Consider the following 14,951-nt stretch of genomic DNA (forward strand, 5'->3'; position numbering starts at 1 on the left):
TGATATTGACTGAATGCTCTCAGCATGTATTACATGTTCATCAAATAACTTAATATCAGCCTAATTCTGGCCTCAGGCCATTCAGAAATACTGCTTTGTATACAGAATTTATAAACGGGGACATGCATGAGAATCTAACTTGTTCCAGGTTTAAGTGCTATAATTGGGTCCCCAGTGCTTCTTTCAACCCAGTAAATGTGCATTTTTATAACACACCCAAAAATGGTACATTTTTGCTCACACCTACAAAGTGTCAACTTTAACATGTTATAATAAATTATATGGTATTTTGAGCTAGAAATTCACATGTGTACTCTGGGGACACTAAATGTTTATTTTACATCTGAAAAAGTCTTGTGAAATGTCCCCTTTAAAGTCCTCTAAGTGCACAGAGGATGAATTGGATGAACAGTGGCATACGAAACAACTGTGGATCGCATTCAAACCTGTGTCCCTTGTGAGTACTTGGACCTGATATAATCTGTATGTGGCAATTTCATGGATAACAGCGACCCCTACTGTGTGGTTCAGTTTCTTAATTTTTACATTCTGTTAAAGGTGCAATTTGTAAGATATTTGCAGTAAATATCTAAAAACCACTAGGCCAATATTATATATTTTGTCCAGTTGATTACAATATCTCTAATGTTTTCAACTACTTGTAAATCGTGAGAAAATTGCCATTCTAAACAGTGACACGGGGCAGAGCAGTCTCCTTTCAATGACGTTAATATCCACGTGACCCTTTGTTACCGCCTTTACTGACATAAACTGACATGATTTTACATCATAACCTCACAATAAGATTTGTACTGTCAATAGATTATGTGAAAAATCATTGTAGATTGTAAGTTTAAACACTTAATTCTGTGCTGTGTTAAGACACCATCGATTTGGACTCATACTGTAACATCGATGACTAACAAGTTAGTTTTTAACATTACACAAAACCCTACACAATGAAATAAAACAATGTCATCAAAAGCAACAATTATTAAAACTTACCTTATCCGTCAACATGATTTCTCGTTCGCGTCTGTTGATTGATGGCCATCAGCGGTTGAGTTAAAGACTAAAAATCCCATAATGTCACGCTGCTTCAGAGCGTCTTGTTATTATTTTGATTGTTTTGGCGCCCTAGTGGCAAATTCTACGTATTCCACCTTTAACTATGACCTTGAATTACTGATTTGTGATTGGTCACTTCACAGCCTCATTATAACAACTGTCTTGTTATAGCCGGTTATAGCTTTACTTTAACACATAACTAAATAAAATAAAATAAAATAAAATTAAATTATGTAGCAATGATGACTGACACGCTGAGTCATATTACATTTAATTTGGGAACATAAAAGAGCACTGCAGTACGGTTAACAGCATTAATAAACGAATAAATACAATAAAGCTATATAATGAATCGATTTCTATTCTGTTAAGTTGTAAAAAAAAAATCGTTTAACCAAGACATGAAGATCAAATAAAGACTTCAGCCTCCTGCATCTCGGATGTTTCCCCTGAGAATATGTCTTTTATCACCTTCCTCAAAGGTTTCACTTATTGGCAAAAATGTGTAAAAATGTACTCTTGCCAATCCTCAACCAGTTTCCTAAAGCAGTCTGTCCTATACTGTAGGTCAATATTATAAAGCTTTCTTTTCCTTTGTCGATAAAGCTTTCTCTTTAAATCCACTTTATAAAGATTGCTAGTGCGAATTTAAATGGACATGTCATAAAAATTATTCTATTATACGGTACCAATTATACGTGTGCAGTAGGACAAAAATATTTTTTAGATTTGAATGCGCCTCAATGGGATTTTCTGATGTATGAGCGCCACCTAGTGGAACATACAAGGAAGCGCTGTTAGCTTTTAGCAAGAGTCCACATCAATACGAGCGCGAGGGTCCTGGAAGGACTGAAAGTACTTCCGCCATCCTGAGCCATGGCTGCTGCAGCAAACCGCAAAAAAGCGATGAGATTTCTCTCGCAGTTTGGAGCCTTTATTTTGACTCGATTCGCGTTCTGGAATTGCTTTTGCATGCTGATGCTGTTTGCGGAGCGGGCTGATGTTAAAAGGTACGTGTATGTTAGACCCAATACACGGAAGTCACTATAGACACGTGACATTAATATAGTTTAACAAAAGACTTGTGAAATAATACAGATCATGTGAAATTAAAATGAAAGTTTTGTGGTTTTTAGTTCATGTCAGGTCGTTTTAAAGCCATTCTAGTGTTTTCTATAAAGTTTTAGCGGCTATATATATCTTGAACTGTTATATTGTTAAAGCGTTTTATACTATTAGTTGTGTTTACTTTCCAAACAAGGCATTAAATATGATCTAATAAGATTGACCAAACCTATGGTTCAGCTGTGAAATAGCGTATTTTAAAATTTTCAGGAAGCCGGATATTCCTGTGCCTTACCTGTACATTGACTTGGGAGCTGCAGTGCTGTGTGCCAGCTTCATGTCATTTGGGGTAAAGAGAAGATGGTTTGCAATGGCTGCTGCCATTCACTTGGCTCTGAGCACGTATGTGTCTTATGTTGGTGGGCAAGTCCATTATGGTGATTGGCTAAAGGTAGGTTATTGATTAAATAACCCGTCCTTTTCTGCCACGAGTGTGTGTGTTCTCCCTGTGTTTAAGCCTGGGTTTACTTTACTCTGGTTACTTTGGTTTCCCCCACAGTCTAAGATATGCACGTTTGTATACGTTTGTGCAATGATTTTCAATAACTGTGGGGTTAAAGGAATTGGATGTTCGTAATAACTTGCGTATAATGTCATTGTCACTGCTAGCACCAGACAGAGCTGCAACAATAGGTGTGTTTGACCTCATAAGTAACTGTAATGTATGGAAATCATTTTTTTAGTTTGTTGTTAGTCTCTTATATATCAGTAAATGTATAGTTCATATGAAAACATGGTAAATTTAATATATGCAGAATGTATCCATTCATATGTTCATGCAATGCAGTACATACAGTTTCAGTTTGTGGTTTTGGGCGTAGTGTTCCTCTTGATGGCTTTTTTCAATTACACCCCTGACTTTAAACCACTAATTGGTCAGGCATGGCTCAACCAATATTTACCCAAACACTCCTCCTATTTTCCTTTGTTTGGGTAAATGGGTAACTTCAACTCAAATGCCATTGTTTAAGCCAGAAATGTCCAAAGCATCCCAGTGTTCACACTCTTTTGAGAACTCACTAATAATCACTAATTGCTTATGTATTATTATCTCCTGGGCCTGTTTAATGCTTTATTCTGATTGGTTGAGAAAGGTTCCATGGGTATGCATTATTTTTTGATAAACACACCTAACCTGTCAAAATAATGTTTTAAAATAACCACCAGAGCTAAATTTGTGGTAACCGTGGTCTATGCAGAATAATCACCTCCGGTCCTTTGAATTATTTGGAAATAATGCACACCCGTGGTGTAAGGGCATTTCCACCTTGGGTGTGCAATATTTTTTTTAAATTCAATGGTCTGTTGTCAATTATTTCTTACATATTTAACTGGTTTACAGGAGAAGAGGTTTTTTTTGTAAAAGTGCCTTTGCTTGCTAATGCAAATCCATTTTTCATATCACATCATCCACCCAGGAGATTAACCATCTGCAGTATAGTGTTATGTAACTGCAATCATATCTCTGTTTATAATACAGAAATTTGAGTCATTCAGGTCATCATTGAAAGTCTAATGCTTGTAATTTAACGCTGTTAGACATTTGTTGAAATGCTTTGAGGTCTTGTAAAGATTCAAGGTTATTCTAATTGATAGGCAGTTTTAAAACCACATTTTTTTTTTCTCTCATAACCATAACAGGTGAGGATGTACTCCAGAGCAATGGCCATTATTGGAGGGTTTATGGTGTTGGCCAGTGGAGCAGGAGAGGTTTATAGACAGAAACCTCGCACACGTTCTCTTCAGTCAACTGGACAGGTCTTCCTTGGGATCTACTTGATCTGCATGGTGTGTTTCTATGACTTTAATCACTGGATGCATCACTTTACACTCATTAGAGTCTTATCGGGGGTTCCCAAAGTTATGGGAAGCCTAAAAATTAGGGCCTTTAATAAAGTAGGGTAAAATTGACTTTATTACAGAAATGAATGTATGAAGTAGCTACATGGAGATGGTCCTCACTGCGGAACACAACATCCAGAGGGCGGGGTTGGATCTAGATCTAGATCTAGATCCAACTCCTCCCACTTTATATACTTTGTTCCGCCAAATGAACCAGTATATTTGCGTTGTTGCAGCCCGCAATTAGTTGCAACCTGTGGTCACCAACGTTTGCTCTTATCAATTTAAGTGTACGTTTGATTAATAATATAGTTGAGAAAGATTCATAATTTAGAAAGTATCACAGTTAGGTGTAAGGGGAGGTAAGGACACGTTCGCGACAGTTTGATATCACTGAAGGGATTTATTTGTGCATTATCCCACTTATTACACAGCAATTCCTATACGAGTAAATATAAAAACAAATTTATTTGATATCTTTTATTAGCAAATTTAAAAAAAAGTAAACCATCTACGAGGGAAAACTGTTCCCTAATGGCTGTAAGCAAAGACGCGTTAAAACAAGTTCAAAGTCCATACAAGATAAACATTCAAATAATTAATTTCTAAATAACATGCCATAGCCTATATATTTTAATAATTATGCATATTTATACTGTATTCATTCATAGGTCTTAAACTGCATGTGGTAAGATTACTCCTAGTAGGCTTACACAAAATGTTTTACTCCAAAACATTATAGAAAAAAACTTACATTTCACCCTAAAGGCACTACTTTTATTGTAGTCATAAGTAAAGTTATTTTTTTATGTCAAAATAATAACTTAATTTAGTTACAACTTAATGCGGAAATGGTAACGCAGCAACACGTGTATGACGTGTCTTGTGGTAAAACTTCCGACCAATGAGATCTCTGGATCGGGATCCAGCTCCGTCCCTGGATCTAAATGCAACCCCGCCCCCTGGATGTCGTGTTCTGCAGTGAGGCGCTACTGGCTACATGGGTTAACATTTTCAAAATTTGCATATTACCAAAAATAAGGTGTATTAAATTTGTCAAGTGAAAAGACAACTGATTTGACCAATATGACCTAAAATGACTTGTACAGTCATTACCATGAGTTAAAAAAATGACCTACTACATAATGGATAATGTTGTTGTATATGATATAGACTAAAACATTTAGGTACATTTATAATATTAATACTAACAGTATATGACATTGTCTTGCCACAATTGACTTTTAAACAGTTTGCATTGAATTCAATTAGGTTAAACTTAAGTGGACAAAAAAGTTGCGTTCCGGTCCAAAGTCAACATCTAGAGTTAATGCTCAACAACATGATGGACCGTGGATAAATCCCAATTAATGATTCATTTCTGTGCCGTTTTTATTTCTCCAGTTATACACACTCCAGCACAGCAAGGAAGACAGGCTGGCCTACCTGGACCACATTCCTGGTGGAGAGATCACTATCCAGTTACTAGTTCTGGTGTTTGGAGTGCTAGCACTCTCATACCTCTCTGGCTGTTATGTACGACTGGCCTCCCAGATCCTGGCAATTCTGTTGCCTTTAGTTGTGCTATTCATCGACGGAAACGTCGGCTATTGGCACCGCACCCGCCGAGTGGAGTTCTGGAACCAGATGAAGCTCATCGGGCAGAATATCGGCATCTTTGGCGCAGTGCTTATTCTTGCTACAGATGGATGAAGGTCTGGGGAGAAAATAACATTCTGTACAGGCTGTGCTTGGGACAGATAACACCCTTCACGCGTTTGTCTCAGGGGATATTAAAGAGTTTATTGCCCACGCAATGACAGAGATTAAGTATGTATATGTAAACGTACAGTACAGGAGGATGCAGTTCTCAGCTTGCTCAGCATTGTGACTCATCCACCTCTGAAATCTCTTAAATACGCAAACAATAAGTCTTTAAAAGACTGTTTACATTTTATGTTTATGTTTCTTTTTATGCATTATTTAATTTTTGCCTATCTAAGTCTTAAAATGTTATTAAAGTTGAACAATGAATTGTGCTCAGTTATGATGTTCTTAAGTTATAGTGGTATAGGGGATTTTCCCCTAATGTAGCAGTTAGTTAAAATATCACTTTTTATTTTGCATTTATTCTTCATTCCTTATAGAACTTGGATAAAAGTATCACAACATTGCTGTCAATAAAAAAACATCATTGTTTTCTATAAAATTGTGTTAGGTCGCAAGTATACTACTTTTTCATTAGTTTTATTAATACATTTTTAATACTTTTCTGTCCATGGAGTGGACCTGACTGTTATTTCACTTCTGGTTATATAGTGTTTTCATGCCATTTTACTATAGGCTATTTTTTAAAGAAGAATTTTGAAAATAACTTAAAATTACATAGTGCTGGGCAAAGATTAATCGCATACAAAATAAAAGTGATTTTTTTTGCATATCATATACGAGTGTGTGCTGTGTGTAATTATTATATATTATTGTGTGTATATATATATATATGCACGCATTGTGTGTATTTTGTATGCGATTAATCATGATAAATCTTTGCCCAACTTTATATATATATATATATATATATATATATATATATATATATATATATATATATATACACACACACACACACACACACCCTTGAATCCTTCAAACTATTGTAACTGCTAGTAATACATTGAGTTGTCCACATTACATTAATATCTTTATGAATACTATCTGGTTTTATCAACCGTTTTTTAAAAATACAATTTTTTGATGACATTAGCATCACCTAAGTCATATTGTTATGCTCTTTTTGACAAGTTTCACCATAAAAGTCACATGTAAAGTAATAATATGAAGATTAGTGTGATTTGATTAAATGGATGGCAATAACTAGGAAATTCATAGCACATCAAAGAATACAATCATGCATAATTTATTATTTTTAAGTAAATGTACAGAAACACAATCCCTGAGATTTAGTCTTGTTTCAGGGGTTATGTTGCAAAAAGAAAACAAATCTTCTCTGTGGCTTTTCGTACGTCATTCACAGGATCCTTAACACAACACCCGAAATAGTGTCCCATTTCCTTCACAAAATTTTGGTCAATAATACCCCTTTAACTGCCAGCTCAACCAAATGGTTGAGCACATTTTGAGTCCCTATATTTTATTGAGAGGAGTACCTAACTTAACTCAACCTGATTGAGCCATCTCTATGTAAGATATGTATGCATTTGTAAGATATGTTTTGCCAAAAAAATCCACTAGATATCAATGTGTCAATCAACAGCACTTGTCACAACACATCTTGTTATGTGGATTTTAGAAAGAAAAAAATCACTTCTGTTATATGAACTGCTCTTGTTGAAATTTTGCAAGGAAACCATATTTTTTTGACATATTACACTGTAAGAGCCCTAACTTTACAAAATTATGTTACTTGGTGCCATGAAAAAACTTTTGTATGTTTTGAATAATTTTTCAAAAACATGCTCAACCAAACGGTTGATTTGTCACTTAATGGTAAAAGTAGAAAAGCTAGGGTAATGTTTTCAGATCATCCATTTCTGCAGTCAGAGGGTACTATTTGCTATGAAATATAAATTTCTGATCATTCACAGCTATTAATATGACACAGCTATTGTTATTTCTTATTTAATATATTGAGATAATTTCTTAAGTATGCATTTTTGCCACTTCTGGATATCTTTTTGAAATAACTATAATGAATTCATATTAATGTATGGAAGTCATAATTACTCAATAATTAATCTATAATTACTTCTTAAATGTTTTTTTAAAATGTTTGAAGGATTGTTTGCAACGTTGGCTTACTCTACACAGCATTGCTGGTTAATGTTAAAGGGGCCATGTCACCAGACTTTTTTAAGATGTCAAATAAATCTTTGGTGTCCCCCGAGCACATATGTGATGTTTTAGCTCAAAATATCATATAAATAATTTATTATAGCATGTTAAAATTGCCACTTTGTAGGTGTGAGCAAAAATGTGCCGTTTTGGGTGTGTCCTTTAAAATGCAAATGAGCGGATGAAGTGCAAACACCGATCACAATCAAGGCCGCGTTATCCTAATGGGCAACATGGGCTGCAGCCCAGGGCCCCGAACACTAGGGGGCCTCCGAGACAATTCTAGTTTTGAGTTTTTAAAAACATTTTGATTGACGTAATTATGCGTAAGTGCTACCTAGAGCAGAGGCCCCCAACCACTGGGTCGCAAGAATGTTCTGAAAAAAAAATTGTATAATAGCTACGTAATAGCTTATGGGATATTTTGTCCTTTAAGAGCCGACAAATAACATCGATCATTTCCACTCTTGTACAAGGCCGCGGTCTCTCTGGGACCTTCAGCCCGAAAAATTATAAATGGAGTACTAGATTAAAACCTTGGATACTGTACATAATCTATGCAGACAGCATCCAATACATAATCTATTGAAGACTTCTACCTGTATTAATTTCGTGTAAGAAGGCTGTGTCTTTATTTCTTGTTTGTGTATGGATCGACTTTTTTCTTAGTTTAACTGTTGGATGGATGCATGAATAGACATCTTCTGTGGTAAGTCCTTACATTAAAAAAATGTATATGCAAAAGCGAAGTTGTAAGGTAAGGCAACATGCATGTTTATTCTGTTTCATGTTTATTTCGTTCCGTTTTGTATAGCCCTTTTTATTTTTTTATTTCTGCACCCGTTGCAACTGCGAGCAGCAGAGCAACCTGCCTTCGCTTTATAAAAATAGTATGTGTTGATAATAAACGTTTAAACTAACATGATATGCTGAAAATATTTATTTAAATAGTTGTTATTATAGGCAAGTGTTGATTTGAGAGGCTCAATTCTCCCCATTAGGAATCTGTTTCCGCAGATATAGTTACTGCATCGCGTATGTTTGTGAGTAGAAGTCTGTGCTGTTTGCAGTGAGGTTTTTATGAGAGCAGCACAAACTTTTATAATAGTCTATTTAATATGTAACACTTGAATTTGAAATAAAACTTACTGCGGAGAAGTTAATGAGATCTCTATCGTCTCTCTTGCTACGTGACGCGACAATTATTTATTATTTCAAATCCGTTTACAAGATAAATATATATACATTGTGTTGTTAAACTGATGAAATGATCTTGCTATATACGCTACATTTATTATGAGAAGCCTTTTCTTTTTACTGTTACACTGTAGACAGTAATATATATTGTATAAAACTCTATGGTCGTGAAAGCACATTATCCATTATCTGTTGGTTCATGTTGGTCTAGTTTAATTCAGGGTAATCCTTTAATAAAATGTAAAATATGTTATAAATTTTTTTTTTTGTAATACTCACAGCACACATTCTCTCGGATCGTTTTAAAACATTTTAAATCATTCTGCAAAATTCCGCATAGATTTTGCAAAAGAAATCCGCAGAAATAGCAAAAAATAACTGCTTACACAGCTTGTACAGCTATACTCTTGCCCTCTTGCAGCAATTAAAGCAGTTCAGTTTTGTTTTAAATTGCAAAATAGTTATATATTTTTTTTATTTACATTTTAGAGCAGTTTTTGTTTGTTAAAGTTTTTATGATAACTAGTTGTTAGCGGCCGACAGCAAGTTGACGACATGTATGATGAATTAAAAAGTTCGGACTCGGGCTGAGAATTCTGGGCCCGGTTCCCCAAAACGTTCTTATCGCTAAGAAGTTCTTAACCTATTCCTTAACCTCTCTCTTAACTCTATGGCACGATTCCCAAAACGTTCGTACGCTAAGTATATCTTCTGTAAGTCACACTTTCGTAAGGTTGGTCTGGACCATTCGTAAGCTCTCTCTTAGCGTTGTTTGAGTGCAAAACGCTATCGCCGCTGTCTTTAGAAATCAGCGCAGCACAGTACAAGTCAAACTATGGTATGCTGACAATGATTTTATGTTATGGACATTTTTAAGACTTATAATAAAATATGTTTGCAATGGATACGGGACTATTTATGCAGTTGACTTTATTTGGTATCAGAACTAATGAATCAAAGACGGCGCCGGTGTTTGTTCCTCATTGAAGTCTGTTCCCTCTATGTTTATAGCGTTTTCATCACGTTACTTTAAAAATTTATTTAGAAAGATTAAAGATTTCAATTGGTTATACTAAAAAGCAATAATATCATGTATTCTATTATACAATTTATTAAATATTTCATATTTGACAGTTTTATGTCTTTTAACATATAGCCTGTCATTTTCTTATTTTCTCTACTGTTTGTTTTAAAACTGTTATGTTTCCAAACATAATAAATATATATTATACATATAATATGATTCAAACTGTAAAAATAATTGACTTACAATCAAGAACAGTCAAGATACATTTCATAAATGCACACATATACATCTCAGTAGCCATTAAAACTTTCAATGTATATAAATAATAAACGTATAATGTGATAAAAATGCTATAAAATACTACACTAAAGGGAAACATAGGGGAAACAGACTTCCACACAACACCGGCCGCGTAACTGTTAAGTCCATGCCAATTTATTTATTCGTCAACCCTTAAACCTTTTGACATTTTGCCTGACGAGGCTAAATAAAAAAATCGCCTTCCAAGACAACTCATTATGGAGCTGCTAGATCTTCTCAGACCATATTCTCTACCTAGGTTGCTTTTTATTGAAAACATTAATGGTAAGCAATAGCCTACCGCATTAAACAGAAATACTGCAATCAATTCTGATTGTTAAGTACCTTAACAGTCGTATAAAAGTGTATTACATATTTTTTTTAAGTCAAAACCCATGTCAAGAAGCGGCACAAGTGGCACAACGGGATAAGGAGGGTGGATAAAGAGCGAGGGATACCCGGTTCGTCTACCCGTATTTCTGACAATTTGATCATTTAATTAATAGTCTATATTTTACGGATAACTTAAACTATGTTAAAATAAATGTGACTGGAATAATTTGAGTAATGTTCCATTTGTATATAACGTGTTGTCTTTCTTAACGTCGTAATGCACCTTCGCGTGAAGTGGAAAATCGATCCCTGAGTGATCGATTGCAAATAATTCAGCACCTTCACTTGGGACAGCGCCATTGTACGTCGTTCTTAGAGGCAGCGTGTTAAGAAGCTTCTTAAGAGACACTTCGGGGAACACACTTAGGAACATCAACAACTTTGGTAAGATATATCTTTTTGAGTCTTCTTAGCACGCTAAGAGTGAACGTTATCGGGGAACCGGGCCCTGGGCTCTACTACTTTTGCGTCAACTTGATTTTAATAATTTAAATGAGGAATTATATTTAAAGAAGAACAGACAGAAGCACTTTTAGTTGTGAGTTGCATTTAATAAATGTTATTTTCTGGGCTGTTTCTGATTGTAAAATTATTACTTGATAATATTGTTTAATTTATTTAAATAATTTCAGCCTACTTTTGCGTCAACTTGATTTTAATAATTTAATTGAGGAATTATATTTAAAGAAGAACAGACAGAAGCACTTTTAGTTGTGAGATGCATTTAATAAATGTTATTTTCTGGGCTGTTTCTGATTGTATAATTATTACTTGATAATATTGTTTAATTTATTTAAATAATTTCAGCCTACTTTTGCGTCAACTTGATTTTAATGATTTAATTGAAGAATTCTCTTTAAAGAAGAGCAGAAAGAAGCACTTTTTGTTGTAAGTTTTATTAAATAAATGTTATTTTCTGGGCTATTTCTGATTGTAAAATTATTTGATAATATTGTTTAATTTATTTAAATAATTTTAGCCATTTAATGTTGCACATATGCTGTAAAAAACACTGGATTTACAAAAAATATAGACAGTGCATCCTTTTTGCATCCCCTTTTTTGAGTAAGTTTTACAAAACAAAAATTTTCGCAATGGGGCACTTAGTAAATCCAGCCTTTATTTTTTTCAGTGTATATTGGGGGGGGGGCCTCAAACCAGCGTTAGCCCAGGGCCTCACAAAGGCTTAACCCGGCACTGATCACAATGATGGTGGTTTGTTGAAATTGAAACTTAGTTGTGCTGTGAATTATTTTCTCTGTCTCTCCCTATCTGGATTAAAACACTGGAAATGGCAGTGCTGTGGTTGGAAAGTGCAAATTAAGGGGTGGTATTATTATAATAAGGGCTCCTTCTGACATCACAAGGGGAGCCAAATTTCAATTACCTATTTTGTCACATGCTTGTAGAGAATGGTTTACCAAAACTAAGTTACTGGGTTGATCTTTCTCACATTTTCTAGGTTGATAGAAGCACTGGCCCATCATAGCACTTAAACATGGAAAATCTCAGATTTTCATGCCATGACCCCTTTAATTTATCTAAAAAAGACAAAAAAATTTATGTTGCACTACCAAACTTGACAGTGTGTTTCTTAAATCATAAAATACTAAAATGCCATTTTATTACTATCTTTGGCCTTCTTTTATTTTAGGTTTTAAATGCAGAAAGTCCTTATTTTTGTTACTTTTGGTCATTTTTATTGCAAAAAACATAAAAACATTTCATGTCCTGCGTTAAAATGAAAACCTGAAATATTTTAATATGTTATACTTCAATAAATAAAGAAGATTTAATATTCAAAACCATTTTATTTTGATTATGTTTGTAAAAATTTAGTATTATAGTTCATATTTTCTCATTTCCATAGTATGTGTTTGAATTCCTTTAAGTGACATATCAACCGTTTGGTAGAGGCCGATTTTAAAAAAATGATGGGATGTGTTGAAAAAAATTACATTGATTGTGTTAAGTGGTGACATAAGGAGATAAGAAATGCAAACAAAAAATTTTTTAAATGCCTTTTTCTTGGTGTGGCAGTTAAAGGGATACACAAACTATTATTCTTGCTAATAAGTTAACATACTACATATTGCTAACAACAAATGTTCCTGCTAACAAGTTGTATATGATGTTAAAAAAAAAAAACCCGTAACATGCTTATTTTATGGTAAGGAACTGATCATTTGTTATTGTATTACCATGAAAGAATTTTAACCCATAGCCATCATTCCAGAGTCTTGGTTAACTATAGACCCAATATAGTCTGGCTATGATTAACCCACTTCTAGTAACATTTTTCCAAAATAACATAACTAATTGTATGGAGAATCAAGAAAAATTTTTTACTGACACCCCAAATTTTGCCTAAGAAGTCAACATAAAACAGAATTCACAACCTATTTTACTTTTGTAATGTCACTTATTTCTGATTGAAACTATACTTTTACTATGAAATGACAAAAGATGTTGGACAAAAATTGCATTATGACAAGCTTCAGAAACATTAAACACAAAAAGCTTTACAGTATAGTTAAAAACAAAAAAAGAAATATTAAAAGAAATCATTATGTGGAATTAATTATAAATCATCTTAAATCTATTGATGCGCTTGTGCTATGAGCTAATTTAGCAAAAATTAAGGGCTGTTGTAAAACATTACATCAATGTGTAAAATAATTTTTTTGAAGCTACTGACTTTTCCACTTTTTTCCCTGTGACTTTAAGTGTTTTATTTCTCCCGACATTCCCAAGGCATAGGATCACTTCCTTGCCTTTCCAGGTTCATCTTTTTCCCCTTTCGCTGCCGTTCTGCCATTACCAGAGCAGCCACCACAGTGACCATCACAGTTCCAGTTATGACAAGGACAGTGGCTGTTTCTGCTATACATAGCTGACTATGCATCAATCCCAAAAATGCCCCAGTCAGCAGGTGAGGTGCGTGACACGTGATATTCCAGTAATCATCTACATGGAGATGCCTTACGCGTAATATCTTACTGAAGACACGATGAAGTTCGCAGTCACACGTCCAGGGGTTCTCTGAAAGTTGCAAATGCGTGCCGGTTGTCCTAAGGTTTAAAAATATCTTAAACTTTAGGCTCCTCAACTGATTGGCTTCTAGATTCAGAATAGTGAGGGTCTGAAGAGGGGCAAACGCTTCTGCTTCGACCTTTGAGATATTGTTATGGCCCAAGAGAAGAACTTCAAGTCCTTGTTGCATTGTGAGCATTTCTCCTTGAAGTACCATCAACTGATTCCAGGCCAGATTAAGGTGCCTTAGCCTGGCAAGTCCACGTAATGCCCCAACTCCGATAAACTGTATGTGGTTGTGACTGAGATCTAACTTCTCCAGACTTTCTAGTTCTTGTAAAGAGTGGGTCTCAAGACGTTCCAGGGCATTGTGGGAAAGCCTGAGATCTTTAAGAGAAGTCAACCCTTCGGAGAAATCTGGAGGAAGGACACGGAGCTCATTGTAAGACAGGTCCAACTTTTCCAGAAAGGTCAGAGAGGAGAGAGCCTGAAATGCCAAACACAGGACATTTTTTTATCATTCTCATTAGTACTTAAAAATATACTGATTTAAAGATTCCTCTGCATTGAAATAATTTATACATTTAATATATTTTTAGCTATGATTTTCTAATATCCCAAAAAAAGAAGGAACGCACCTGAGAGTGCACTACCTGCAAGCTGCTTTGTGGAATCAGAAGAACCCGGAGTGCCCATATCCCAGTAAAGGAAGAACTCCTCAATTCCGTCAATTTATTCCCACCAAGATCCAGAAGCCACGTGCCGTGGGGGATACTGTGTGGAATGTGAGTGAATCCTCGGGATTGACAGTTCACTAGGTCGGACGTTTCATAACAAAAACACTGATGGGGGCAAAGCTTCGATGCCCCCACTAAGAACAAAGTGATGAACAAAAATATGATGCAGAGCATCCTCGACTTGTTCTCACAGTGACTCAGAAACAAAAATAAACATTTAGAGGGTAGAGATCTGCACAGAAGACACTTCTCGTTGTCTTTCCCCTCCTTACTTAAGATGACAAGAAAAATATATTCCCAAGAATTCCAGCTTCTCATCCATCCATAGTTTTACAGTTCATGAGGAAAATTGACATCTACAGAGATCTGCATTATAT

The 14,951-nt window shown here is 34.9% G+C and overlaps 2 protein-coding genes across 2 annotated transcripts; one reads left to right on the top strand and one right to left on the bottom strand.

Moving 5' to 3' along the window:
* The first annotated feature begins 1,852 nt into the window (after nucleotides 1–1,852).
* On the top strand, nucleotides 1,853–6,480 carry tmem101 (transmembrane protein 101). Its single transcript, XM_065257578.2, has 4 exons — nucleotides 1,853–2,078; nucleotides 2,404–2,584; nucleotides 3,835–3,981; nucleotides 5,440–6,480. The coding sequence occupies exons 1-4, from the start codon at nucleotides 1,945–1,947 to the stop codon at nucleotides 5,746–5,748; spliced, it is 771 nt and encodes a 256-aa protein (XP_065113650.2). The 5' UTR covers nucleotides 1,853–1,944; the 3' UTR covers nucleotides 5,749–6,480.
* A 6,213-nt stretch (nucleotides 6,481–12,693) lies between these two features.
* On the bottom strand, nucleotides 12,694–14,900 carry LOC135739198 (uncharacterized). Its single transcript, XM_065257451.2, has 2 exons — nucleotides 14,476–14,900; nucleotides 12,694–14,324 (listed from the first exon to the last, which is right to left on the bottom strand). Exons 1-2 carry the CDS (start codon nucleotides 14,890–14,892, stop codon nucleotides 13,536–13,538), a joined length of 1,206 nt encoding a protein of 401 aa, XP_065113523.2. The 5' UTR covers nucleotides 14,893–14,900; the 3' UTR covers nucleotides 12,694–13,535.
* Between the last annotated feature and the right edge of the window lie 51 nt (nucleotides 14,901–14,951).

Source organism: Paramisgurnus dabryanus, chromosome 1 (assembly GCF_030506205.2).
Source record: "Paramisgurnus dabryanus chromosome 1, PD_genome_1.1, whole genome shotgun sequence".
NCBI lineage: Eukaryota > Metazoa > Chordata > Actinopteri > Cypriniformes > Cobitidae > Paramisgurnus > Paramisgurnus dabryanus.